At 43.1% G+C, this 26,809-nt stretch overlaps 1 protein-coding gene across 6 annotated transcripts in view; it reads right to left on the reverse strand.

Annotated features, from left to right (window-relative positions):
• Positions 1 to 26,809, reverse strand: part of DPYD (dihydropyrimidine dehydrogenase) — a 512,239-nt gene that overhangs the window by 258,102 nt on the left and 227,328 nt on the right. For 5 of the 6 annotated variants that reach the window (XM_083620602.1, XM_083620600.1, XM_083620601.1 and 2 more), the window contains 2 exons: positions 6,820 to 6,927; positions 3,151 to 3,320 (listed from right to left, as the gene is read on the reverse strand). The exons of the other annotated variant lie outside the window; for it this stretch is intronic. In XM_083620602.1, the coding sequence (XP_083476728.1) occupies positions 3,151 to 3,320; positions 6,820 to 6,927 (278 nt within the window). The remainder of the gene's footprint in view (positions 1 to 3,150; positions 3,321 to 6,819; positions 6,928 to 26,809) is intronic. 6 annotated transcript variants of the gene reach the window in all.

Below are 26,809 nucleotides of genomic sequence, written 5' to 3' on the forward strand. Positions count from 1 at the left end.
AGAATGGAGTATGGTAATCTGTACAGTGCACCTGGATAGTTATAATTTATATATTTGGAAAACTGAAGTAACCACCCAGAATTCTCATTCTCTCTCTCTCTCTCTCTCTCTCTCTCTCTCTGTGTGTGTGTGTGTGTAATTTTCCCCCAGTCTCAACAGGAATTACAAAAGTATTACCAAGTGCTAAACTGCATGTCTATAAATGGGAACGTTCAAATGTCATCGTATATTTTTAAAAAATAACAGTAGCAGACCCTCCAACTGTCCCTATTTTCCAGAGAGAGTCCCAGATTTACAGAAGCCATTGTGGCTTCTGGTTTGATCCCAGAAAGTCCTGCTTTTCCTTAGGACGACCCTAGTTTCCTCAGCGAAACGTTGGAGGGTATGGAGCTATGCAACCCCCAAGTCAATGAGATAACTAACTCTACAGCCTTTTGAAGACACCCGAAGGCAGCTCTGTATAGGGAAGTTGTTTAATGTTCCATCATGTTTTTATATATGTCAGAAGCAGCCCAGATGGGTGGGGTATAAATAATAAAATTGTTGTGGTTGTGGTTATTATGGAATAGGACGTCCCTATTTCATTGGAGAAACGGAGGGTATGCAATAGAGATCATAGGAACGTAGGAAGATGCTTTATACTGATTCAGATAATTGGTCTATATAGCTCAGTACTGTCTACACTGGCAGGCAGCAGCTTTCCAGTACTATCTCCTAGCTCTTACTTGGAAATGCTGAGAACTGAACCTGGGACCTTTTGCATAGAAAGCCTGAGGCACAGAGCAACCCATACATAGAGCCAGGCCTGTGCAGAGTGCAAGGGGCAGCCTGATACACTTGCCCCAGGCTTTGGAAGGCTAATCTGGCCAGGGAGCCCCCTCAGGGGCCTGGTGGACTTGTGTTGTCATGCCAAGATGCCCCATGCCTCTTAGCTGACTGGGAATTCTTGCCCCAGGCCTCAGACAAGCTCTGCACAGGCTTGCGTAGAGCCCACGTGTCTTGTTTTAAAAGTCTGACATTCAACTGTTGGCATCTCTGGTTAAAGGACATGTAGTAGGAGGGGTGTCAGAAGAAGAAGAAGAGGAGGAGGAGGAGGAGTTTGGATTTGATATCCCGCTTTATCACTACCCTAAGGAGTCTCAAAGTGGCTAACAATATCCTTTCCCTTCCTCCCCCACAACAAACACTCTGTGAGGTGAGTGAGGCTGAGAGACTTCAGAGAAGTGTGACTGGCCCAAGGTCACCCAGCAGCTGCATGTGGAGGAGCGGGGAATCGAACCCGGTTCACCAGATTACGAGTCAACTGCTCTTAGCCACTACATCACACTGGCTCTCAAGACTAGGCTAGATGGTCTGAGTCAGTATAAACTTAGGAACATCCTACAGTTCCTAAGAAGACCACAGTAAACACCTCATAGCAATATTTTATTTCAAGTGGCTGGCACAGTGTTATGAGACGGCAAAAACCATCAGGTGTGAGACAGGTTTATTATATCTCAATGTCTTCCTGAGGGGAAATATTTCCACACTTGTATAATTTTAAGTTACATGAAGGTTTTCTTACGATAAAAAACTCTCCTCACAGTTGACAGAAACATGCTGTGAATAATGAACCCGTCTTGCACACACTTGTTTTTGTATTTCAGGGCCAACTCTGAAGGGCTTGAGGCTGGGCATGTGCCAGGACTCCAAGAGGCCATGAAGAGTCCACCAGGTCAACAGTGCTATGGTCAGAAGGAGGCACAAGAGACACATTAATTGACACACTCTCAGGGCTGGCGCAAAAGGTTGGCATGTCTGACAAAAGCCTGATGGACCTCCTTCTTCTCTTCAGCATGTTCACCCACCTCTCACCCTGGGCCAGATAACAGTGGTGGTGGTGGTGAGGAAGAGGAAATGTCATGACTCTCTGCCAAGCAAGCAAGCAGGTAGAATAATAAGAGCAGCAAGCAATTAGTGATATGGAGGTAGATGCACTGACAGAGGGCCCATGGAGGATGTCTTATCCTGCAAAAACCTGGAGCTGACCCTCCATGCACTGCCTTCTCCTGGTTAAAGGAGACTCACTGAAGGACACCCAAATTCATGCAGCTGGAACTCATTTTCACGAGTGGTATGTGATGTTCTCCCAGATGCACCAGTAAAGGCAGATATCAATGTAATGTTTATTTTTACAATCAGAGGGTAGATTTAGTATTTATTTTGTTGTGGTCCTATTCTATGCTGGCTGCCTCACACCCAAACACCCACCTGCACGCTGCTTCTGGCTGAGGTTCTAGCCTTCTCCATTAACCTCCCAGAGGGGTCTTCCCTCCCAAACATAGCAGTACATAACAAACTTCTTAAAGGGATAGCACCACATGGGAGAAGCTGTCTCTGGGCTTGTCTACACTTCTGCTTGTCCCGTGCCTAGAAAGCATGGGTCCGAGTGGTTTTCTGCTTGACCTGAGCTTTCTAGACATGGGTATGAACATGATTTTCCCATTGCTCTGCTCCTTTCCCAGGGAAAACTAGCTCTTTAGCTCTAAATCAAAGCAAATGTGAATCTGGAGAAAACCTGAATTGCTTCGACTGAGCACTAAAGAGTGGCTTTTCCCAGGGGAAAGTAGCGGGACAAAAAGAAGTGTGGATAAGTCCTCTGTAGCTACAGCGCAACATGTGAAAATGAAACCACACACTATTTGTGACAATTGGTACCTTTCCCTCTGATTTTCTTTTTATATATTTGTTTCCAAACAAAAGCAGTAGGGAGCAAATGATAGGCAGGGAGTAGGGGAAGAACTATCTCGTCCTTTGCTTGCTAGCCACCATGTTGCTCAAAATTTTTCCTTTCCAATGCTATTTTTTTCTATCCTGCCATGGGCGTGGAGGGGAGGGGTATAGACCTCAGTACCTTATCCCCTTGGATGAAGGAAATTAAATTGTGGGGGGGGGGGGAGTCAAATTTTGAGTGTAACAAATGCCCTATTGGGAAATGGCTGCTCCCCTCACCCCCAATTCTCTGATCAACCCCCAAGCCGGCTGGCCCCAATTGCCCATGTTTTAATGTTAAGGGAATACGGCAATAACCCCCACCCCCCAAACCAGTGTTGCATACCTTAATGTATTTCCTATTAGTACTTCTGGTGTTTCAATTTTGGGAAAACTTACCTCCTCAGGAACAGCCCGTATATTGGTAAATCCTTTCCTGAACACCACAAATACGCGACGAGCTCCACAGCGCAAAGCTGACGTTGCACAGTCAAAAGCAGTGTCGCCCGCTCCAAGAACAATCACTGCTCCCTGTATTGATGGCAATGGAGAGCGACAGGCGCACATTCCTGAATGATGAAAGGAAAACCCCATTTTCAAGGAGGGGAAGAGAGAGGGAAAAAAACCCAGAAAGCTATTTCTGCATGACAGCTCAAACGGCACTTATACTCGAAGCAATGTAAAATTGCATCTTGCAGTTTCCGAGCATGGAGAGTCACTATCAAATTATTCTGCTTCATTGAAAGACAGTTTTATTCCCATTTTTAAGATATGCTCATACATGTAATTTCATAGTCAGTACCCTTTAGCAGCACTGCCTTCCTGTCTTGGCAGGAAATAAAGTACAATGCATTTCTTCTTTAAAAATAAAAATAAAGGGGAGACTGTAAGGCCTTGTCAGATTGAGTGAAACTGATTTAAGATCCTGGTATTCAAAAAATTAAACCTTTGACTCATTCTTATCGGCATCACTATTTCTTGAGAAAGAGAGAGGGAAATCTTGTTACCAGAAATTCTGTCTGTCACCCGATCTAATGTGACTTAGAGTCCCACTTACTCAAGCCCTTGTCCAAAGAAGGCTCCACAATTGTGGAGGTAGACTACAAATGGCAGAAACTGAGGTTATAAAAAGGAAAACAGCTCCAACCACTCTTACTTTGCGAATCATGTCCACTGAAACAAGATGGCGTCCTGCACATGGGAATAATATTTGTGCTTGATATCCAGGGCTCCTGGCTCTGGTTCAATCTACCTAGAGCCTGTTGTCACCACCATATTTATGTATGTGCATATATCAGGTGTGGGGAATCTTTGGCCCTCCAGCTGTTTCTGGATTACAAGCCCCGTCATGGCTTTGGCCATGCGTGCCATATTTGTTTCCTACTTGTTTTGTTTCTTAAAAGAATTATGAGGAGAAATATGAAAGTCTGTACAGCGTCAATAAGTCACTGTCTGGTAAGGTACAGGATACTGAGAAAGGCTTAAAAACAACAACCCTTAAAAGACACAAAATCCATACAATGTGTTGCACTTTAAAAGCAGGCAGAATGCAGCTAACCACTGATTAAAGAAATTACTGTAATTTTTAAAATGATACCATAAATAGAATAAACCTGTAATCTGAAGGGGCCTGTGATAGTTTCATTCAAAAGACTATGTTTTTTAAAGCATATCACCAGTGGTCTATAATTCTTACGTTTGTGCTGCGGTAGTTGTGAATTTTCACAGCAAGGGTGGAGAACCACAAGTATCAATTTCTTCCAAGAACAAAAAAAAAGTTAAGCACAGGCCTTTGGAAACTTAAAAAAACCCCACCACACGAACATGGAAACCTTCAGCATAACATAGTACATAACCATTTATTTTTCCATATAGAGACAGAATTGAATTTTATCAGGACTGGTCACATTTTCACCAGTTTTATTTCAGGCAACTAAAGTACTACAGTAGTTTGGGACAAAGGAGTCCATTGAACTATTTCCTGAACCCATCCCCATGCTGAGGATATTCCTTCTGATTGTTTTTTTCTGTTTGTTTCCCCAATATGCTGTTCTTCTATTGTGTTTTCTTCCTGGCCATAGTCACTTGAAGAAGCCTAGCAAATCAGGGATCACATTAGAAATATACATAGCTAACAAGATTTAGAAATGTGCTGATGTCACTGAGGGCAAATAAAGCTGCTTAATGGATCCACTGCCCCTACCCACAATTATTTTATTTATTTAACAAAATTTATATACTGCTTGAATATCAAACAAAAACCCACCACAACCTCTAAGTGGTTTACAACAGTAAAATCAATAAATCAATCAATAAAATACTGACGAAACAGGTATTGAAATCAACATTAGCCAAAATGGGTGACCATGTTCGCTTTTCAATATAATGTCTGAAAAAGGGACACATTCATAAGCTGCTGGAAATGTCAGTGAGATGTTCCGTCCTCTTCGGCTAATGCCTAGATTCCATTCAACTCATGTCTTTACACAAACCCAAATTCTTCCCACGATACTGTACTTAAGACAAAGGGTTTTGACACAGAGGTGAGCCAAGTGCCAATTGTAAATAATTGTGCATTACCTTCAATGCAGAGATTCGAACGCTGAAGTAAAAGGTTTAGGCCCAAAGCACCACACATTCCTGGCCAAAGCTGCCACAGGTATGGTAAGTTGTCAGGTCTACTTATGGAACGGGCAACTTAGTTGTATTATGGTTCTCATGCGGCGTTACCACCAAATGTAAGTAGTTCTTGGCAGCTTCCACAAGGAGAAGTACACTGCTTCAATAAGTATTAATATTCACACAGGATTGAATAATTCAGCCTTGCCGAATGTCACAGGTTCATAGACTCCACCTCCCGAAGACAGTAGACAGATTTCAAAATGTTCATCATCTTATCCTATGAGGTGACAGGGAGGGGGGGGGGCTTTTTCTCTCTTTAACCAAAAAAAGCCTTGTCATCACTTTAAGTGGCACCATGGTTGCTCTGTGAATGTCGCTGGGCAGAACACGCCCAGGAACCAGGCTACTTCAGGAAGTAGAGTCATTTCCTACCTTGGGTTATTATTGCAGCTGGTGGTAGAGAGACCAATGGGAGACTCCACCTCAAAATAAATAAATAAATCACTGGGAGCAACTCTGTCATGGCCCCGTGTCATTTCCATTGGGCTTTTCTTTCATAATGAGGAATGCTACTGACCTAATTACAGCTCTATCGTTGCAATTGCTGGAGCAATGACAAAGCTATTTTTCTTAGCAAAATGAAGACTGCATGCCTCTGCTGATTTGCATTTATCATGGTAATCCACACAACTGAAAAATAAATGAGACACACACCCCAATATAAAGGTGTCCAGAAATATTCCTCCACCACCACCACTTTCATGGAAAACTATTGTTTCTTTTTTCTTTTTCCCCAGGAAACTGTAATGTCCCCTAGTTTGGGCATAACACATAACCACAGCTAGTTAAAAATCCTCTTTGCACAGGGGGAGAAAAAGGGAGGGAATGTGACAGAGCCCTAAGGCTCATGCACATAACACTAAATCATAATTGCGTGCTCTTCTATGAATGACTTTTCATTCTAAGCTGCTGGAAAATCAACACTATGGCCTGTGTTTAAAGACTTCTTCTGGACACACAGCTCCATTTTCCTTCAGAGCCGGAGAGTCCCACAACGTTTTAAAGAGGCTTGCTAAAGGAAACTCAAGAATGTGCACAAAAATGGCATCTCTGGCTCACTGAATGCCACCCTATGGGCAAGGGCAAAACTCTATGCTCAGTAGTGTGAATGACTTGCGTTGTTCCCTGCATACGAGTTTATATTGTTTTATAAAACCCATGCTCTGTGTGCCTTCCATATGGAACATTACAACATATATGTCTCCTTCCTGGTTCAGGGTGGAGGACAGAATGCAAGGTTTCCTTTTATTGAAGACTTTTTATTAGTAAGATTCTGAGTAACTATAGATCCTGATACTTCGTATTTTGTTTTTGTATTAAGCATATCGAAATGTGAGGATATAAATGTTTTGCATAAATATCGTGAGAACATATCTTTACAGCTACCTGGTTTACTTGCCATAGCCACCAATGGCAGGAAGTCTTTAGATGTGTAAAATCCTTGATCCATTCCCAGACCTTGAAATACAGCTTCTCTCTTTGGTTCTGGTAGACCTGAAAAGTAGAAACGGTATGTGAGTATGTCAAGTATTCATAAGAAAGGAAAATATCTTCATCCTATCAACCATTAAATTAGAAGAACCTACAGAACTTTGCTGACAACCAAAAATGACAATTCATGATCATTATATTTTGTGCACAGTAACTTTTTACTCAACAAAGGCGTATTCATCATCAAAATCATTTATATAATGTTTTCAAGTGGTCAAAGCGTTTCTCATCTATCATACACAGTAGTTATAACTATCATGCAATGTCAGTGAATATTCTTATCCTCTGTATTGCAGGTGGGGAAACGGAATCAAAGAGTAAAGTGTTGTTTGGCCTGAGCTCACCTAGTGAGTTCATAGCCAAATAAAGACCTGAAGTTGGGGGTAATCCAACCCCCCCCCCACCAGAGCAGATTTAGAGGGGCAAAGGGGGAGAGAAGAAGATGAGGAAGTTACATTATGCAGACAGAAATCTTTGCACTAATGGGATGACTTTGTTGGATACAACCCAATTAAACCATTTTGATATTTGTATGATTTGCATAAGGGCTTCACAAAAGAGCTCTTCATGTTGATTACACATATTTCAGCACTAACAACTCTCTACACGATTAGGGCTCATCTCTATATCCCCCCCAAAAAAAGATCCTGTACACATTCAGAAAGATCTACTGCGTACCTCTACTAAGGGAGGAAGGGCAGCTGCCATCAGGAAATATATCTCTGTTGAGCGTTCTGGCAGCTTTTCTTTCTTACTGTAATAAATACTGATAAGCTGCTACCCGACAAGGATTTGTTTCAGCCACTTGAATGGACAACTGTAACAAATATTTTACCAGTCACCAGTGTCGACACATTGTCTTTTCGGACCTTAAAAGCCCCTCACTTGAACTTCATGTGAAAGAATACACCAAGTGCCATTTTACTGCCCTGAGACCTCAGTCAAGACAAGAAAATGTCTGAAGACAGGAAAATAAAACATTTCTCTACATCTGGAGCAGGGAGACATTATGAGTGCAAAAAAACTAAAAAACCCGACACTTAGAAAAAGAAAATCCAGAGATATACCTTCAAGGATGAAGGACCCTGGAAGACCATATCCTTGGATGCCTGCCATACTCACTGCCAAGAGTCATTCAATGCTCCATCAAACATAGAACATGCAAGATACCCACAATGCCCCCACACAATTGAATGCCCATAAATTTCCAAGGAAGCAAGCGCAATATCTATTTCCCTTGAAAACAGAGGTGTCAGAGCAAAAACTGGTGTGTGTGTTGCATTTAAGAGGAGGAACTCTTGGACCATACTCAACATCCCAGATGCGGGTGGCGCTGTGGTCTAAACCACTCAGCCTCTTGGGCTTGTCAATCAGAAGTATGGCGGTTCGAATCCCAGTGACAGAGTGAGCTCCCATTGCTCTGTCCCAGCTTCTGCCAACCTAGCAGTTCAAAAGCACGCCAGTGCAAGTAGATAAATAGATACCACTGCAGTGGGAAGGTAAACAGCATTTCAGTGTGCTCTGGATTCCGTCATGGTGTCCCGTTGCGCCAGAAGCGGTTTAGTCATGCTGGCCACATGACCCGGAAAGCTATCTGTGGACAAACGCCGGCTCCCTTGCCCTGAAAGCGAGATGTGTGCCGCAACCCCATAGTTGCCTTTGACTGGACTTAACCGTCCAGGGGTCCTTGACCTTGACCTTTTTATATATCTATATCCCAGACTAAACCATTCCACCCTTCCTCAAAGAGAGCAAGACAGATAATGTAATGTGACTTCAGAAGGAAAGTTGATGTGTTCATAACACGGGGCATAATTACATATTTTCAGTTGCATCTATTATACCACAAGTGCAAGGATGTCTCCTCACTGCAGCCCTGTGTCTACTGCTTTCCTGGAACTGAGCTGAAATCCCTTGAAGTTTTCCCATTGACTTGTATTGAGAGAAGGCTTTGGTACTTCAGCCCCTGAAGGCATTTGAGCCAATGCAAATAGATAGGACCCTATTCTTTACTACACAATACAGAGGTTGCTATTCCCCTCATTTACTACCCTGACTACTGCTGAATCAACCTCCTGTGTACCTCTCTTTCCTCCTAAATATGAAAGGGGTGTTCTTTCTGGAGCTTGCTGTTCCTTAGTGAGTACATGGAGACTGTCTCACTCTCACATGCCTCCTCCTCCCCGGAAGGAGCTGGTTTGGATGGTGGGAAGATGAGACAAGCCTGGTGTGGGGAGGGCATGGGCAGGGAATCTAGAGGTACTTCCCTCTTCCCGTTGCTAGTCTCCGTTTCTCATTCTCCCTAATGAAGGCCCCCACAGCCCATTGGGCCCTTCAATGAGATCATCCCCTTCCCATTCTGCATTTCACCAAGGCTCGTGCACAACTCAAAAAGCCACTCCTAAGTTTGGGACGTGAGGCAGAGAGTTGCAATGGGAGCCTGCTCATGCTAGTTCTGAATCATGGGAAGAGCCCTGGCAGATCCAACAGGCTTCTCCATTGCAGACTTTCCCCACAACACTGTTAGAATATTCCATTCCACCTTAAGTACAGGTGTGATTGTTGTGCGTCACATGCCTGTCTACACTCCAGCACAGCTTGCCGGGAACTTCCGTTTGTGTATAGCTTTTGCTTATGCTGCTTGCTTGGACGTGAAAGGGAGAAGACATGTTTTTCCCTTTGTCCTGATATACGCTGAATAAACTGCTGTAAATATGCTTTACACAGCCTCTCCCTGCCACTTTTGTTGTGCGTTTACTCTGCTGAGTTGCGTGCCTAGCTTCTGAAGCTTCTGAAGCTCTGGGTCACAGATTCATGCTGCACCAAGGACTGGAGTTCGACCGGCACATTGGCCGGTGGGCTGGAGCCAGCTGGGGGCCTGCCAATTGCTCCTGTTCCCTTGGAAGCATCGCAACAAACACATGGTGGGAAAGGGGATGAGGTGACAGCGGAGAGGGCACTCCAACATCTGCCCTCCTGTCAACCGTTTCCTCCTTTTTTTTGACAAACAGCGTCAATAGGTGAAGGCACATCTCGCAAAAGAGCTCCTCAGAAGATGCAATCTGAGGTAACACTATCTCTCCAGCCTCTTGCTTTTGTGTGTGTTTTGTGTGCATGTCACAAAAGCAGAGGTGCATCTAACTAAAGCCTTGTTAACGCAGAGTATTAGTAAGCCCTGGGGGGGAAGCAATTCTAGAGGGGAAGAAGGCTTATTAATAAATTAGGAAGAAAATAAAAATGATGGTTTTTAAATGGCAAAGCTATTAAGCAGTTCTTTTAAATCAGTTTTTAACAAGGAAAAATAAGCAGAAGTAACTACGGTACAATTAAGAAAGTAATGGCCCAGATCCTGAGTTGCAGTTAAGAGTTCTTCAGCGCAGCTTCTGGGAAGGGCTGGCGAGGTGGATTTCAGTTCATCTTGCAGCCATCTGGGAAGTGGAGGGCTCCTTCTCCCAGTCTCTATAATCATTGCTGGTGACAGGGAACTCACCTGACAAGTTGCTAAGACTTTCACCTATACACGCAACCACTGTTGACAGTGGCACCTCTAGCACAAGACGAATGCAAAACACTCTGCTGAAGGAACCTCTGCCTCACAAAGACAGGGCTAAGATAGACAGACACATTTATAGACTGATGGTGCTGGGCTGGGAGTGGGCTCGTGCGTTGAATTTAAACTATATATATATGAAGAATAAGTTTATTTTCAAATAAAATTGAAAATGCAGGTAACCAAAAAAAAAAAAAGTAAAATCAGAACTTAAAAGTAAAACAAAGCCACTAATTAAGAGGGTAGTAAATGAGTACATAAATAAAAGATTAAATTGGCTGGTTACCATCTTTAGTATAGCCTGTAGGCTAGTTCAGAGTAAAGATTGCTAACTATCGACTATGTAGCCGCAACCTAGTCAGTAATAATACACGCCTCTATAGTTGATTGGATCATGGTCAGAACGCCAAGGAGCTTCCACACAGGAGATAATGGAAAACAAGGTGCTATGACAACTTTTTAAACCATTTTCATCTCCCACAGTGAGCTCACTTCTGCAGCCTTTTTCTTTTTTGGACAGATTAATTTGAAGAGAGCAGAGCTGTCAGCAGTCAGGTTTGATCTGCAAGTACCTGTACTACACCTGTCTCTTTTTTCCTCTCTCTCTCAAATGCACACATTCACCTGTAGTGTATTTTATAACTATTTTTGATTTGTGGGTCCTTTTTTTCTTAAAAGTGAGGAATGAATGGTGAAGCATACAAATCTATATTTTTTTTCAAAAAGAAAAAAGTTGGACATGCCGGCCTGTAGGAGGAAACCACACTGACAGCTAAGCCAATGTTCAATTTTCTGGTCTGTAGAGCCATGGTGGAAATTACAAATCCAGGACTTTATTCTCCTGTGTGTGAACATTCTCCACTGTGTGTGAATACAGTGGACGCTCGGGTTGCGAACGTGATCCCTGTGGGAGGCACGCTCGCAACCCGCAGCGTTCGCAACCCGCAGTGCAGCACCTGCGCACGTGCAGGTTGCAATTCAGCACTTCTGTGCATGCACAAAGCACGATTTAGTGTTTCTGCGCATGCACGAGCGCCAAAACCCCAAAACAAACAACCTGAAGTGTCTGTAACCCAAGGTATGACTGTGTGTGCATACTGACTTCTGGTTTAAGTTTTGCTTTTGTCTTAATAGACCTTGTAGATTTTACTCCATGTGCGCTGTAAAGGTTTAAAGCTTTACATGTTATACTTCCTAGGGTATTAGGAGCACCAATTCATGAACAATTATTTGCGTAGGAGAATAAAGTTCTAAATTCCATAATGCAGAAAGGACCAGTTCAGGTATAACAGGACTATTGGACAAAGTACAGCTTGTTTGAGGGTGAACAAACGATGAGCTTATTTCCCTGGGTGTTTTGATGGCTTCAGGTTGGCAGGCGCAACATGGCAGCTATGAAGATTACACAGAATCACAAAATTGCGGAGTTGGAAGAGACCCCGAGGATCATCTAGTTCAACCTCCTGAAATGCAAGAATATGAAGCCATCCCATATGGGATTGAACCTGCAAGCTTGGCATCATCAGCACCATGCTCTAACAGGCAGTTTAAGAATTTGTAAAATAAATAAAGTATTAAAACTCAGTGCACAGCAGCACTAACATGCTACTCGTTGAAGACTTGCAGTGCAGAATATTCTTGGGTCTCAGAGAATTGAAGCTATTGGAACTGAAACTAGGGAAGAATTTGGCTGTGTTTGTGTATAGCAACATCATCAACAGAGTGTGCTGCTACTTACATGCGTGCCTTTTCATTTTGTGGGCAATCGAGCAAAGCTGTATTTGTGACCCTGTCATCTGAAAGCAGTATTTGGGAACGTTTTCTCAGTTACCATTTCAATACGCCACCTCTCTGGCACTAAAGGGCACAGAGAACTTTGTTAAACAAAGATCTAGTAATGGACAGATGGGAGAGTGAGATCAAGATTATCGGATAGAGAGCCAATAGTCACACTGGAGAGACACTCTTTGGTAATGAACAGCCACCCAGCAGAAACACACTTCGGAGAGAGATCAAATATTGATATATCACCCAGCAGCCACCCAGGAGAGAAACAATTTGGAGTAAAAACACAACACATACACACACACACACACACACACACACACACACTACATGGGGAAGAACATAACTGAGAACAAGCATAGAGACACACAATCTGTATAAAAACCACCAGCAATAAGAGATACAGGGGGGAATAACATCTGAAATAGATAAATGATTTGGAAGTAACATGCACCCAGGACAGATGCCATTTAAACAGATGTTGGACTTCTATGATGAGTGCAGTAAATGCCCAGGAATCACACGCTTTTGTAATACATACACCACTCTCAAATTTAGCTGCTGCAAGGCCTATTAAACATTTCTGCTACCCAGGTTGTTTTACAATCACCACAACCCAACAAAATAATCCTTTCTAGCATTTATATTCTACAAGCACATATATTTAAAAGGTGGATAGGTCAAACCCTGTTCCAGCATCATAAAACCTGAACATCCCAATTATTATAAAATCAAAATGATTTGTTCCAACCATCCAAAGGCTGACACAGTGAACCTACAATGCTATAAAACTTGCCAAACTTTTCAAAACTCCAAGAAGAAAGGGCTGTGATACAGCAGTGAAAAAATGTCTCATTGAACTAGAAATGCTTGAGGAATTAGATTTCTGTGAATTCTGATGCAAACAGAATAAGTGGACCAGAAATCCTTCTGACGTCACACTTCTCAGAATGGGAGGGATGGACAAAAATATCAACGCAACACTAATTAAAATCTCTTAAGTTGTACTACAACTAGGGATGGGGGAGAAACTGAGCCCAGTTTGCATTTAAAGGTAAAACCTACCAAGTCCGCACTTTCTGTAACAATATGTTAACTGCAGCACAGCCATCCTTTGAAATTTGCACTCCTTTGAATTTTGCAATGCAGTTCCCAAGACAAGTCACACACACAAAAATGCATGTGCTTTGCATAGAAACACAGATATCATTGAAAACAACATGAAAAATGCATTGTATTAGGGAAAACTGATTTGCAAAAAATGTGTACATGGGGACAAATTTCTACAAATGGCAGGCAAATTTTGATGAGGACTTTGGTTTTTTTTAAAAACACACACAAACTGATGTAGAAATGGGGGGATCTGAACATAGAAGAAGACTGAATAAATAAGAAACCAAGAGAAACCAAAACTGACAGATTCACCCATCCCTAATTACAACACATATTTGGTATACACTGATTTTTTTCCTGGCTGGAGCCATTCCCCAAGAAGAAATGGCTGTCACCGGTTAAGTTGCTGAAGTCTGTCAGCAGGAGAGAGTGAGTGGCAGAGTCCTCTATTTGTCCCTGTTTGTGTGTGAAGTCCTTGTGTATGTATTTGTTTGTGTTTGTGGTCCTTGTGTGGAAGAGAGGAATGACCAAATTCTCACATAGTTATCTTAAACTGGATATCCACAAATGATCGTTTACTTTCCCCATATGCTTTCGGTTGGGTTAGAAAGAATGGCATTTGCTGGGCTGCATGTAACAGGAACAAGGCTGAGAGACTGGAGCAAGACTGGCGAAGGCAAACTTTGGGGCTAACGCCTGTACCATCATGAGGCAGGCAACACGCACACAGTACATCTGCAATGGAAAGGAAACAGTGAATCCCACACTTCTGAATAAACAGGACTTTGCAAAACAGATCTGTTTAAAACAAATGTACAAACTGTTAGGATATTTCCGTTCCACCTTAAAAGGCAGCAGGATGTTTGTGTCACAGCCTGCGTAAGTTCCTGTCTCACAGGATGTTTATGCTATATGTTCCTTTCGTTTTCTGTCTGTTTTGCCTGAGCAGTCGGAGCAGACGGTCATGTTTTCTTTGTTCTGACCAACGCCAAATAAACTGTAAATATGCATGTTCTGCTCTCATGCTGTGCAACTTCTTGCTGTGTGAATTCTGCTGTTAAGAGTGTGCACTAAGCCAGAGGCTTAGTGTCGCTAAGTAGCTGATACTGCGTGACTACGGGAGGTCGATGGATCGTCCGGCACCGAGCTTGGCAGCTTCAGATGGACTCTATCTCCCTGGCAGTATCCCAACAACAGGTTTCGGGCCCAGATTCACGGCACTTGCAGGAGAGTAAGACTGCGACAGACTGCTGAAAGGTATGTTGGAAAAGCGAAAGAAGAGGCTTTTCTGTTGCCGCGGCAGTGTCTTTGATGTCCGGCTGGCCTAATTGGCCTGGGAGCCGAGCCAAGCAGGCTTCGTGATTTATGGGTGCCAAGATAAGGAGTCTCTGAAGTGAAGAAGACTCACGGCTGATGTTAAGAGGTGGAATGGAGTTTTTCCAAGCCTCTGAAGCTGCTGAGTACCCAAAATTAAATCGGGACAATTATGAGACCTGGGCTAAATGGTGTGAGAGTTTGCTGCGTCAGTTTGGAGTCTGGCATACTGTCTGTGAAGCCCCTCCAGTTCCTCTGACAGGGAGATGGGAGGCTCAGAATTCGAGAGCCATAGACGTAATAGTCTTGTCCGTCTCTCTGGAGGAAATTGCTACGCTAGCTGGCAACACCACTGCACGTCAGATGTGGAATGCTTTGAAGATAGCCCATCTGCCAGTCATCCCAGCCCAGAGTTTGAATGCATCGGAGCTCCAGGCTGTTTCCCAGAATGCGAGTGAATGCAGGGATGCCGAGGGCACCTGTTGCAAGCTGCAGGGGGAGCTGACTGTGATGTCATCCCAGGCAGCATTCCAGCCTCCAGGGGGAGCCAAGGAGTCGGCAGCTGAGAGCTCTGTTTCCCATGGGAGCCAAGGTCAACTTTGCAGAGGCCGGAAGGCCAGAAGTAAACAAAGGAAAAAGCCTGCAGATGGCCCGAAGCAAAAGGGGGGTGAAAGGCCCACGCCAGTGGAAAACAAGGCTTTGTTTGCTGGCACAGCTTCACCAAAGGCTAAAGGCAAGTCTGATGGCCAGGAGCAGGGGGGCAAGCTGCAAAAGCCCACGCTGGTGGAAAACAAGGTTTTGTTTGCCAGCAAATCTGCTTCGAAGGGGAAGGCCAGGTTTATTGTTGACTCTGCGGCCACGTGCCATCTCACCAAAGACCGCCATCTGTTTGTCTCCTTCACACCTCAAGATGGAGAGGTCCAGCTGGCTGATGGAAGGACTTTGCAAGCTACAGGAGTTGGGACTGTGAAACTTGAAAGTCTGCATACTACCATTAGTAATGTTCTTTTTGTTCCAGGAGCTGTGGACAATTTGCTTAGTGTCCCACAGCTAAATCGGCGTGGTTTTGAGGTTTCCTTCAAGAGGACTGTCTGTATCATCAGAAAAGGCAAAGAGGACTTTTTGCATGCAAAGTTGTTGGATGGTTTGTTCTGTCTAACTTATGATGATGTTGCTGTGTCTAATGCTGATTCTTGTTGTGTTGCACAAACTAACAAGGTTCTTCATGCAGGATGCATTCATGATGCACATCGAAGATTTTGTCACCTCTCTTGGCAAGCGCTAGCCAAGATGCCTGAGTTGGTTGAAGGTTTGGACATCAAACCTTGTAAATTTCACATGAAGTGTGTATCTTGTGCAGAGAACAAGGTGAAGGTTGCTCCAAAAGGCAAGGAGTCTAGCAGGCAGGCTTCCAAACCCTACCAGCTAGTTCACGCAGACCTGGTAGGTCCTCTAGCGCCCTCTTTGGGAGGGGCAAGGTACTTCATGGTTCTAATTGATTCTTTTTCCAGGTACATTCATGTGTTTATGCTCGAGCAGAAATCGCAAGCATTTCCTAGGTTCAAGGCATTCTGTGCTTGGTTGGAGAATGCTCATGGTAAACGTATTGGCTGTCTGTTTACTGATCGGGGCGGGGAGTTCACTTCTCAGCAGTTTGAAGCTTTCCTGACTGAGAAGGGAATCCAGCATGACTTGTCAACGCCTAGATCGCCATGGATGAATGGGCTTGCGGAGAGAGCAAATCAAACGTTGCTGCAAGGCATAAAAACCTTGTTGCATGATGCCAACCTCCCTGAGAAGTTTTGGGGGGAGGCTCTCTCGAATTTTGTTTACACTTTTAATCGCAGACTGTCATCACCTATTGGCTGCACTCCCTATGAGAAAATGTTTGGTAAGAAACCTAACACCAAGCACTTGAGAATCTTTGGTTCTGACATGTGGGTACACACCCCACAAAGCAACAAGCTTGGGAAGCGTGGGGCACATGGTTTGTTCATGGGGTACGATAAAGGTGCATACAGAGTATGGATGACTAACTCAAAATCCATAAAGTTCACAAGGAGTGTTGAGTACAATCCTAAGTGGGGGGAAAATGTGGGAATTTTCCAGAGTTACCCAGAGGAGGATGAAGGTGATGTGAAGAAAGCAGATCATGCTGAGAAAGCTGAGGAAACTGAGGATGATGATGATGATGATGATCAGAGTTCGGATTCCAGTTCAGTGGGCGGCGCTGCTGCTGCTGTCAGCGACAGTGATGACACAGCAGACTACAAGAGCGCAAAGGCCTCAGTCAGACCATCTGATACGTCTGACAATGAACTGGAAGAACCACTGTTCACCATTGGTCACTTTTCTCCTAAGAAGGAGGAGATGAGTCCAGAAGACTTGCGTATGGTTCGAAGGTCTGAAAGGGCGACCAAAGGCAAACCTCCAAAGAGATTTGCTGATGAGTTTGCTAAGACGGCAACTGCTGTTCTTAGTAGCTCAGAGAAGGTGTGGGAACCTTCAAGCTTCAAAGAGGTCCAGGAGTTAACCTCTAAAGATGCTGAGCCTTGGCTTAATGCCATGAAGGCTGAAGTTGATTCCTTGAACAGGAACCAAACTTGGGAGCTGGTACCGGTAGTCCCAGGGATGAGACTGGTTGGCAGCAAATGGGTCTTCAAGGCCAAGAAAGACCAGAATGGCAAGGTTGTCAGACACAAAGCCAGATTGGTTGCCAGAGGTTTTTCACAGGTACCAGGGCAGGATTACCACGAGACCTACTCACCCACGGTCAAATATGAGAGCATTCGGCTGATGCTCAAGATTGCTGCGGAGGAGAAACTGCATGTTTCCCATCATGACATAAATACAGCTTTTTTGTATGGGATTTTGGGGGAGGAGCTATACATGCTTCCACCTGACGGGATGCAGATACAGAAGGGAATGGTCTGTAAACTGCGGAAATCCTTATATGGTCTCAAGCAGAGTGCCAGGTGTTGGAACACAAAACTCACTGAAACGTTGCTTTCTCTAGGTTTTCACCAGGGCAAAGCTGATCCGTGTGTGTTTGTCAAGGAGGAGGGGCAAAACAAACTGTATTGTTTATGTTTTGTTGATGATCTTCTGATGTTTTGGAAGAATCAGGCTTTCTACCAAAGCACCCTAGCTCAGCTGAAGGAGCACTTTGACATGAAGGATCTTGGTGAGGTATCCAACTATCTTTCTCTGCAGGTGGAGAGGGACCAAGCAGGTAATTTTCTGGTACACCAAACACAGAAAATTGCTGATGTATTAACCAGGTTGAATTTGGTTGATGCAAACCCAGCAGACACACCGATGGTGACAGGTTACCAGGTAAACAGTACTGCTGAAGCGTTTTCTGACACAACGCTGTACAGATGCATTCTAGGCAAGTTGAATTTCATTGCTAGATGTTCAAGACCTGACATTGCTGTAAGCACTAACCTGCTTAGCAGACATGCTAACAATCCTACTGTTCAGGATTGGAAAGCTCTGAAGCGCATAGCCCGGTATTTGAAAGGGACTATGCACTACAGGCTGAGGTTCACCAGTCAGAAGACTGGAGGTCTTGAAATCTTTGCAGATGCAAGTTTTGGAAGTGACACCACGGATGGTACAAGCACTTCTGGAGTGTGCTACATGTACAACCACTGCCTGTTTGACTGGTTGTGCAAAAAGCAGACGACAGTTAGCCTAAGTTCCTGTGAAGCAGAACTCAATGCTCTGTCATTTTCACTCATGGATTGTGAATGGTTGATGCAACTGTTTAAGGACATTGGGGTTTCTGTGAAATGTCCTATACAAGTGTATCAAGACAATAGATCTTGTTTGGCTTTGCTGAACTCGGAGAGTTGCAAGCAAAGGACCAAGTACTTGCAGATTAAGCTACATTGAGCAAGAGAGTGTATTCAGAAAGGACTCATTCAAGTGTCCTACATGCCAGGAAATGAAATTCCTGCTGATCTGTTGTCTAAGGTTGTTAACAGAGAACAACTTAAGGTTTACGTACAAAGGTTGCAATTGGGTTGAACCACAGGTACTACAGGTTACACGGAAAGGGGGAGGATGTTAGGATATTTCCGTTCCACCTTAAAAGGCAGCAGGATGTTTGTGTCACAGCCTGCGTAAGTTCCTGTCTCACAGGATGTTTATGCTATATGTTCCTTTCGTTTTCTGTCTGTTTTGCCTGAGCAGTCGGAGCAGACGGTCATGTTTTCTTTGTTCTGACCAACGCCAAATAAACTGTAAATATGCATGTTCTGCTCTCATGCTGTGCAACTTCTTGCTGTGTGAATTCTGCTGTTAAGAGTGTGCACTAAGCCAGAGGCTTAGTGTCGCTAAGTAGCTGATACTGCGTGACTACGGGAGGTCGATGGATCGTCCGGCACCGAGCTTGGCAGCTTCAGATGGACTCTATCTCCCTGGCAGTATCCCAACACAAACTATATAGAACTGAGAGGCATTGCATACCAAGGGAACTCTCCCAACTGTGATATTCTGACAATGTGTGCAGATGTCTTGCTGAATGCAGCTAAAAAAACCAAAACAAAGTTTGCAAGAGATTAGCAAAGGGAGCTAAAAGTATGAGGAGGTCCAGTCACAGCAGACCAAGGACTGTTAAACATTCAAAGGGTCACGTTTTGCAACTTCAGCTATACAAGAAGCTGGCTTACAGAATTAAGAGTTTAGAATGTTGAAGTCTACAGCATACAGTGGTACCTCGGGTTAAGAGCTTAATTCGTTCTGGAGGTCCATACTTAACCTGAAACTGTTCTTAACCTGAGGTACCACTTTAGCTAATGGGGCCTCCCGCTGCTGCTGCTGCGCCGCCACCGCACGATTTCTGTTCTCATCCTGAAGCAAAGTTCTTAACCTGAGGTACTATTTCTGGGTTAGCGGAGTCTGCAACCTGAAGCGTCTGTAACCCGAGGTACCACTGTATCTCAATAAATATTGGCATGCTGGTGCAAGACCCACCTTCAGCTCCCCGCCAGCCTCCAAAGGAAAACAACTATGGTGCTCCACTGAACTGAAATTTCAGCCTTCATGACATAGGAAAATGGCCAAGTAAACAGCTATTTTCATGGAGGAGGGTCAAGATATTAACTGATAGGCATGAAATTTCATATATAGCTATATAATCCCTAGTATAGTAAGATAAGACCTTTGGAGCAGGCATTTTTTATGAACTGCCCTAGTATGGCAGCAATTGTTCCTTGATAATTTGTCACCCCCCTCCATGATGGCACCTGGGGTGGACCGCCCCTGCTCTGGGGTTGCGGCGCTCATCTCACTTTACAGGCCGAGGGAGCTGGCGTTTGTCAACAGACAGTTTTTCCGGGTCATGTGGCCAGCATGACTAAACCGCTTCTGGTGAAATGGGACACCAAAACCAGAGCAGCACCAATTTCCTTCCTGCCGGAACAGTACCTATTTATCTACTTGCACTTTTTTTTGGGGGGGGTGCTTTCGAACTGTTAGGTTGCCAGAAGCTGGGACTGAGGAACGGGAGTTCACCCTGTTGTGGGAATTCAAACCACTGACCTTCTGATCGACAAGCCCAAGAGGCTCAGTGGTTTAGACCACAGTGCCACCCACGTCCCACCTTATACACACTTACTTGGAAGTAAACTTAATGGAGATCATTTCTGAGTAGACGTGAATAGGGCTGCATTATTTCTATCTTAGTCACTCTTTCACACCCACTTATTCATTCTCTACGCAAAGGCCATCTCCTCATACTGTAAGATTCATTCAATAACTCTTATAGAGAGTTGATGGAGGAGAAGCCTAGAAGTAACTTGTCCAGGACCCAGTTATACAAAATTCAAGAGACATACATGTCTGTACACTGGCCAGATTATATGAAGAGAAAAAACAATTCTCCATTTCTCCCTAACCCCAGGCAAACTTTAGCACAAGCACAGACATTTTTTTTAATCTACAGGGGGAAAAAATCCCTTTAAGTTATCCATTGTACACAAAGTTCTTTCAATGGCTTCTTGCATTTCCATTTCAGAGATAGCATGACGATTGTTAACATTCATAGGTTTGCAAAAACAGAGAAGATGGCTTGTACTTTGAGTACACTGAAAGTAAACATCAAACGTACATAAAAGTACATATTCTAAATTCAGTCTGCATAAGCATCACATAATGTTCTAGGAAACTCTGATCTCTTCAACAAGCCCATTTAGAAACAAAGATGGTAATTACGTACAAAAACTATTATGTACAAAAACTAAGAAAGGGAGTACTAGAAGTTTCAAACGCTACTTCCTTGAGAGAAGTATTAGTCCAAGATAATCAAACCATTTTAAAACAATCTCAAGTTGGATTTTCATCCTATATATTAAAACCGCTTATACATAAAACCACAAGGTGACATATAACAAGAGAACATTTACAATTTATACTATTAGCAGTCTTGCATTTGGCGGCTTCAATAAAACAGTGATTTAGTTCCGAGCCGCTCTAGATAGAGCCTGTCACCTTGTGCTATAATAACAGCTATAGAATACTAAAACACATTCTGCAATTGTATATTCCTCATCATACGAATATGTTCTTAGCAGGATTCCCACCACCGCTACCCCGAGAGGGGGGGGAAAAAAGGACTTACATTCCTAAGGAAATGTGTAGACTTCACATTACATTGTAGACATTTTGCAATTTTAACATAAAATATTTATTCATGCTGGAAGACACAGCCTCATCCCGCTCATTCATTAAATATATTTATTTGAGAACAAATCTTTTTGATTGAATACTTTGTAAGGAAAAGCCCTAGGACTCGCAATGTCACCACTCGGCAAGCTATGGAAGGCTGATGTCAGTGACAGATCGCGTGGGCCACTGGATGTGACAGCTCATGCCTGCAGGATGTCCTCTGATGGGAAGTGCATGAAAAAGAATTACAGGTAAAGTTTGCTTTAAGTGCCGAAAAAATGAATATTTATGCGCCTCTTTCGCAAATGGGAATATTTCATAGGGAAGGTGCACGCTGTCTGTTGCTGGAAGAATTTCGCGAAAAGGAGAGCATGACAATCAAGCCAAACAAGGAAAGAGAGGCGGAGGGAGAAAACACACCAGCTCTTGGCTATTAAAATTCATTCCAATTAGAAGAAAATGAAAACAGAAAGGCAGCGACATCTCTAACTAGATACTTGGCATAGTGTTATGAAGGTTTGATTTTCGGAGATGAAAAGAACCCAAGGCTTCATAGGTAATAGCAGGTGACCAGTATCTCTCAAGGTCAGGCTGACAGCAGTTGGCATGCTAGCAAGGTCCGTTTGTTGTTGTTTTTTAAGAAAAGAAGCCCTCCCTTTGCTGCAAACCCTTCCCTTTTCTATGCTGGCAGTTTGGTGACTTCCCATTGCGAAGTTCAATCAAATATGGATGCTCCCCTCTTTTCCCCCTGGTGTTTGGATTTGTGGGGGTAGGGGCTGTTTTTGTTGGTTTGTTATGTATGTTGATGGAGATAAGTGTTTTAATTACTTCTTTAATGTCTGGGCTTTTGTATTTTCTCCTCTCTCCCTCTTTATTTCCTGCTGTTGAGATTAATGCCTCATCTCCACAGCAGGTGCCACTTTGATTATTATTTTTTCTTCTTTTTCTTTGGAAGACTGACTGGGCAGATTTATTTTGTAATGTAACTGCTTCTTTTTATGCGCTCTCTCTCTGTGTGTGTGTTTGAACACACACACACAAATAATACATACATATATGTATACATACACACTTATTTGGATATATCCAGAGCTAATCATACTTAAGAGTAGCCCCACTGAAAACAATGGATTTAACTCACTTGATTTTGATGGGTCTACTTTGAGTGGAGATTTTCTTACTACAGTAAGTGGTGTTTTCGTTTTTTTGTTTAAATTAATCCTAAATCATAATTCTCCAGCGAAGCCCACCACTTCGTAATAAGAAAAATAAAATCATGGTGGATAAAATCATGGGTCAATGACTCACAAGTTAGTGTTTCCTTCAAGGGAGAATAGAAGGGGCCATTCCCAACATTACTTCATTATTATGCGTGCTTAAAATGAGGGATGGAGAAACCCTGTGACCGTTCAGATGTTGTTAGACTACAAAAGTTATCAACTCCAACCACCATTGCCAATGGGCAGGGATTATGGCAGCAACATCTGGAGGGCCACAAGTTTTCCACAAGTGGTTTATAAAAAAACAGAACTTCAAAATAATGAAGTGTTTCAAAGAATAGTTGGAAGAAGTAGAGGACAAATGAAAGGCTTTCTTCTTCCACAAGTGCCTTTTGGGGCTTATACAAAAAGGGAAAACAAATCATCTGGCAATCACCAAAAACCATCTGTATGTATTTACACATTACAACATCTACGGTGGAACTTTCTCATTCCTTCCCCACAACCAGGAACTACTGCAAACGACATGTAAGCTTGAGGAGGAAATACCAATTTGTGGTGAGGGCACAGAGCTAGCACACTGCCTCCACCTGCTCAGTCCAGGCCTTCCCAAGTTGTGCAGGGAAGTTCTACCCTGTTCACTTCAATGTCAGTAGACGCAGAAGAGGGTTGCTCACTGTGGGGAAGGTTGTGTGGTGTGCCAGGCTGTCTGCTGCAAGCTCATCTCTCCCCTCTCCCTCCTGGTAAGCAACAGTAACACACCTGTTGGGAAGCTAGTATCATGACACTACACCACCACCAAACAGCTTCTGAGTAGAAGCATCCATGTGACTGGAAGCTCTGCATCAGACTTTCCCTTCACCACATGGGAAGGTCTGGTACTGAATGGCTGGGAAGGAAGATATTTTTCTAATATGATGGCAGCTTTTTAAAACTGCTGGTGAGAAACCTGTGTCCCTCCAGATGCACACACCAATCACCTCCTAAATCCGGCCCATGGACAGTCCGGGAATCAGGGTGTTTTTACATGAGTAGAATGTGTGCTTTTATTTAAAATGCATCTCTGGGTTATCTGTGGGGCATAGGAATTCATTCATATATATTTTTTCAAAATATAGTCCGGCCACCCACAAGGTCTTAGGGACAGTGGACCGACCCCCTGCTGAAAAAGTTTACTGATCCCTGTCCTATTCCATAATGATGATGGTGGTGGTGATTTTATTTATACCCTACCCATTAAACATTTTAAAACTTCTCTACACAGGCCTGCCTTCAGGTGTCTTCTAAAGGTTGTATAACTCCATATCTTCTAAATAACTCTGTATCTTCTAACATTTCTCCAATGAAATGGCATGCTAAGGAAAAGTGGGACATTCCAGGATCAAATCAGAAACCGGGATGGCCTCTGTAAATCCGAGATCTCCCTGGAAAATAAGGACACCTGGAGCATCTGCAGATGTTGCTAAACTACAAATTCCATCTTCTCTGATCATTGGCCATACTGTCTGGTCTGATGGGTGCCGTGTGTCCAATAACACCTGGAAAGACACAAATTTTCCACTGGTGTGCATGGGGATGTTAGGGTTGAGACCAGTGCATGTGGTCTCATGCCTCCTACATGCAAAGTTACCTGTTTGGCAATAATGCCTCAGTTAACTGTATGGGATTTCAAAGGGTTTACTCTGAGTATGACTTAGTCAGATATCACCCAGTGCTGAATAATCAAATATTTGTCAGACAAACAGAAATGATCTATACTAATATGTTGGCCTATAGGAATATATCATTTATGTACTGTTACAGAGTGGTCTTAACTTTGTGGAAATTCTATTCTATTAACATTTTGTATTTTCAGGTCATTGTATTATTGTTGTTGTTTCATCACCTGCTTTTTAACTGACTGAACAATTATTTATTTAGGGTTTTTTAAAATAATAATAATAATAATAATAATAATAATAATAATGATGATGAACATTTATATATTTATTTTAAATTAATTTCCAAATGATCAAAATATCAATATAAATGCTTGGGGGAGAATATGGAGGGAAAGTGCAAAATAAGTTTAAAAAACAAAATCAACCATTTCCATTGTTTTTCTAGAAACACCTTCGCCCCTCCCATATCCAAGAATCTCCTGATGAGTCTGGTGATTCTCCAGAGAGGAGGAGGCGTGTTCTGCTCTCTACTTATTCTGCTCCAGCACCACATCAAAGAGTCAGTCAGTTAGTCAGTGTGTCGGAGAGAGAGAGACTGAGTGTTACAGATTGTGTGTACAGATATGGTTGCTGCTAAGAGCAGCTGCAGACACTCAGTGCAGTTCAGCATTCATTTATGCTTAGACCTATTTAGCTCTGTATATAGTTGTGTATAATAGTTGTAGATAGAATAAAGAAGATATTCTACAGAGCTGCTCTCCGAGTCGTTTATACTCTGCTAGACTCTGCTATACTCTGCTGTGCGACGACTGTCTTCTTGTTGGAGTGAATCCGGTGCTCACAACTCTAAGCTGTGAGTCCACAGCACTTTGACCTGTTCCTGTGCAGAAGGTGGTCTCTGGAAGTGCTACCCAGCTCGCCTAGCCCAGTCGGGGCTGAAGTGTATGAGTCCAGTTAGTGGCACTGGCTCAAGGGCGATGCTGACAAGAATATGGAGGGAAAGTGCAAAATAAGTTTAAAAAACAAAATCAACCATTTCCATTGTTTTTCTAGAAACACCTTTAATCTGTCTAGTGGGTGGAAAATGCTCTTTTGCATATCCAGTTGCAGTAACAAACCAGAATCAAAAGAGCCTCAAAAAATAAACGTGTGCCTTTAACTTTTATCACCCTCACCCTCTTAAAATTTGCCCTCACTGATTACAACTTGCATCCAACTTAATTGATTGATTGGTGAAGGCAGATGTTTAATCAACTAAATATTATGTAATTGGCTGACGGCCCTAGTGAAAAATGTTGTATCAGAAAGGCAAACTCTATGCTAATTATGCAGAACACATTTCTGAACAGGAGCAGGAAGGATTCTTGACTCTCTTTCGCACAATTTTCCTGGAGGAGGGAGACCATTGGGTTTCCCATCACATTTTAAATGTTAGAATCCCTTTATGCAGGAGGGGGGAGTTTCTGTGAAAACGAATGATGATTATTCATAACTAAGGGACATCAGAGCAGAAAGCCCAAAAGCAGAAGGCATGAAAGGAAAAGGACTTGGATAACGACGTACTTGCATGCAAGGGTATTCATGAGATGGAAACCAGGAAGAGATGGCCACCACAAGGGCATGAATCACATGACCTGCTTTTGCAGGTTAAAAATCAGCATGTTTTGCCATTGTTACAAGGCAGTGTTGAAACAGACCGACAGGCATTTCAAAACATACAGTATATATGGTATCTCACCAACACAATACCCAATACAACAGAAACAACAGACTCACTGTGCAAGTACAGCAAGTCAGAGTCAATCTACAATTGGCCCAGCATACCTGAAGGAGCGTCTCTACCCCCATCGTTCAGCCCGGACACTGAAGTCCAGATCTGAGGGCCTTCTGGCGGTTCCCTCACTGTGAGAAGTAAGGTTACAGGGAACCAGGCAGAGGGCCTTCTCGGTAGTGGCACCCACCCTGTAGAACGCTCTCCCATCAGATGTCAAGAAAATAAACAACTATCTGACTTGTTTGGGGAAGTTTTTAATGTTTGATGTCTTATCATGTTTTTAATATTCTGGTGGGAGACACCCAGAATGGGCATGATAAATTTATTATTATTATTTTATTTTTATTATTATTATTTACACATTACAGAAACCATTCCCCAACCTAGATGGAGGAACTGATGGGAGTTGAACAACATGTGGTGGGCACTAGCTTGGGAATGGCTGATTTAGAGAACAGTGATGATTTCTGCCTTTTTACTGGATCTGCACATTTATAATCTAATAAACTGTAGGGGATAGTTTGTGAAAGAACCCTTCAAAATCCCTTGAAAGTACCGAAGCAATTTGGAACATTGGCTGAGCATCGAGCATCGAGGTGGTCAGCACTGATAAGCGAAAACACTTACGGAAAGCCAGTCAGCAAGTTACAGCTCTTTAAGAAAGCTCTGTTCTGTGTGACTCATTTTTAACTTTAAATAGCAACTGTGTTGTGTGTCTTGTGAGAGAAAAAGAGATCAGGTCTGTACAGACATGTGTTAATCCTTTTCTCCTGTGCAACAATCCCAATTAATATTC

The sequence above is a fragment of the Podarcis filfolensis genome (assembly GCF_964270895.1).
Source record: "Podarcis filfolensis genome assembly, chromosome: 6".
In the NCBI taxonomy this organism is placed as follows: domain Eukaryota; kingdom Metazoa; phylum Chordata; class Lepidosauria; order Squamata; family Lacertidae; genus Podarcis; species Podarcis filfolensis.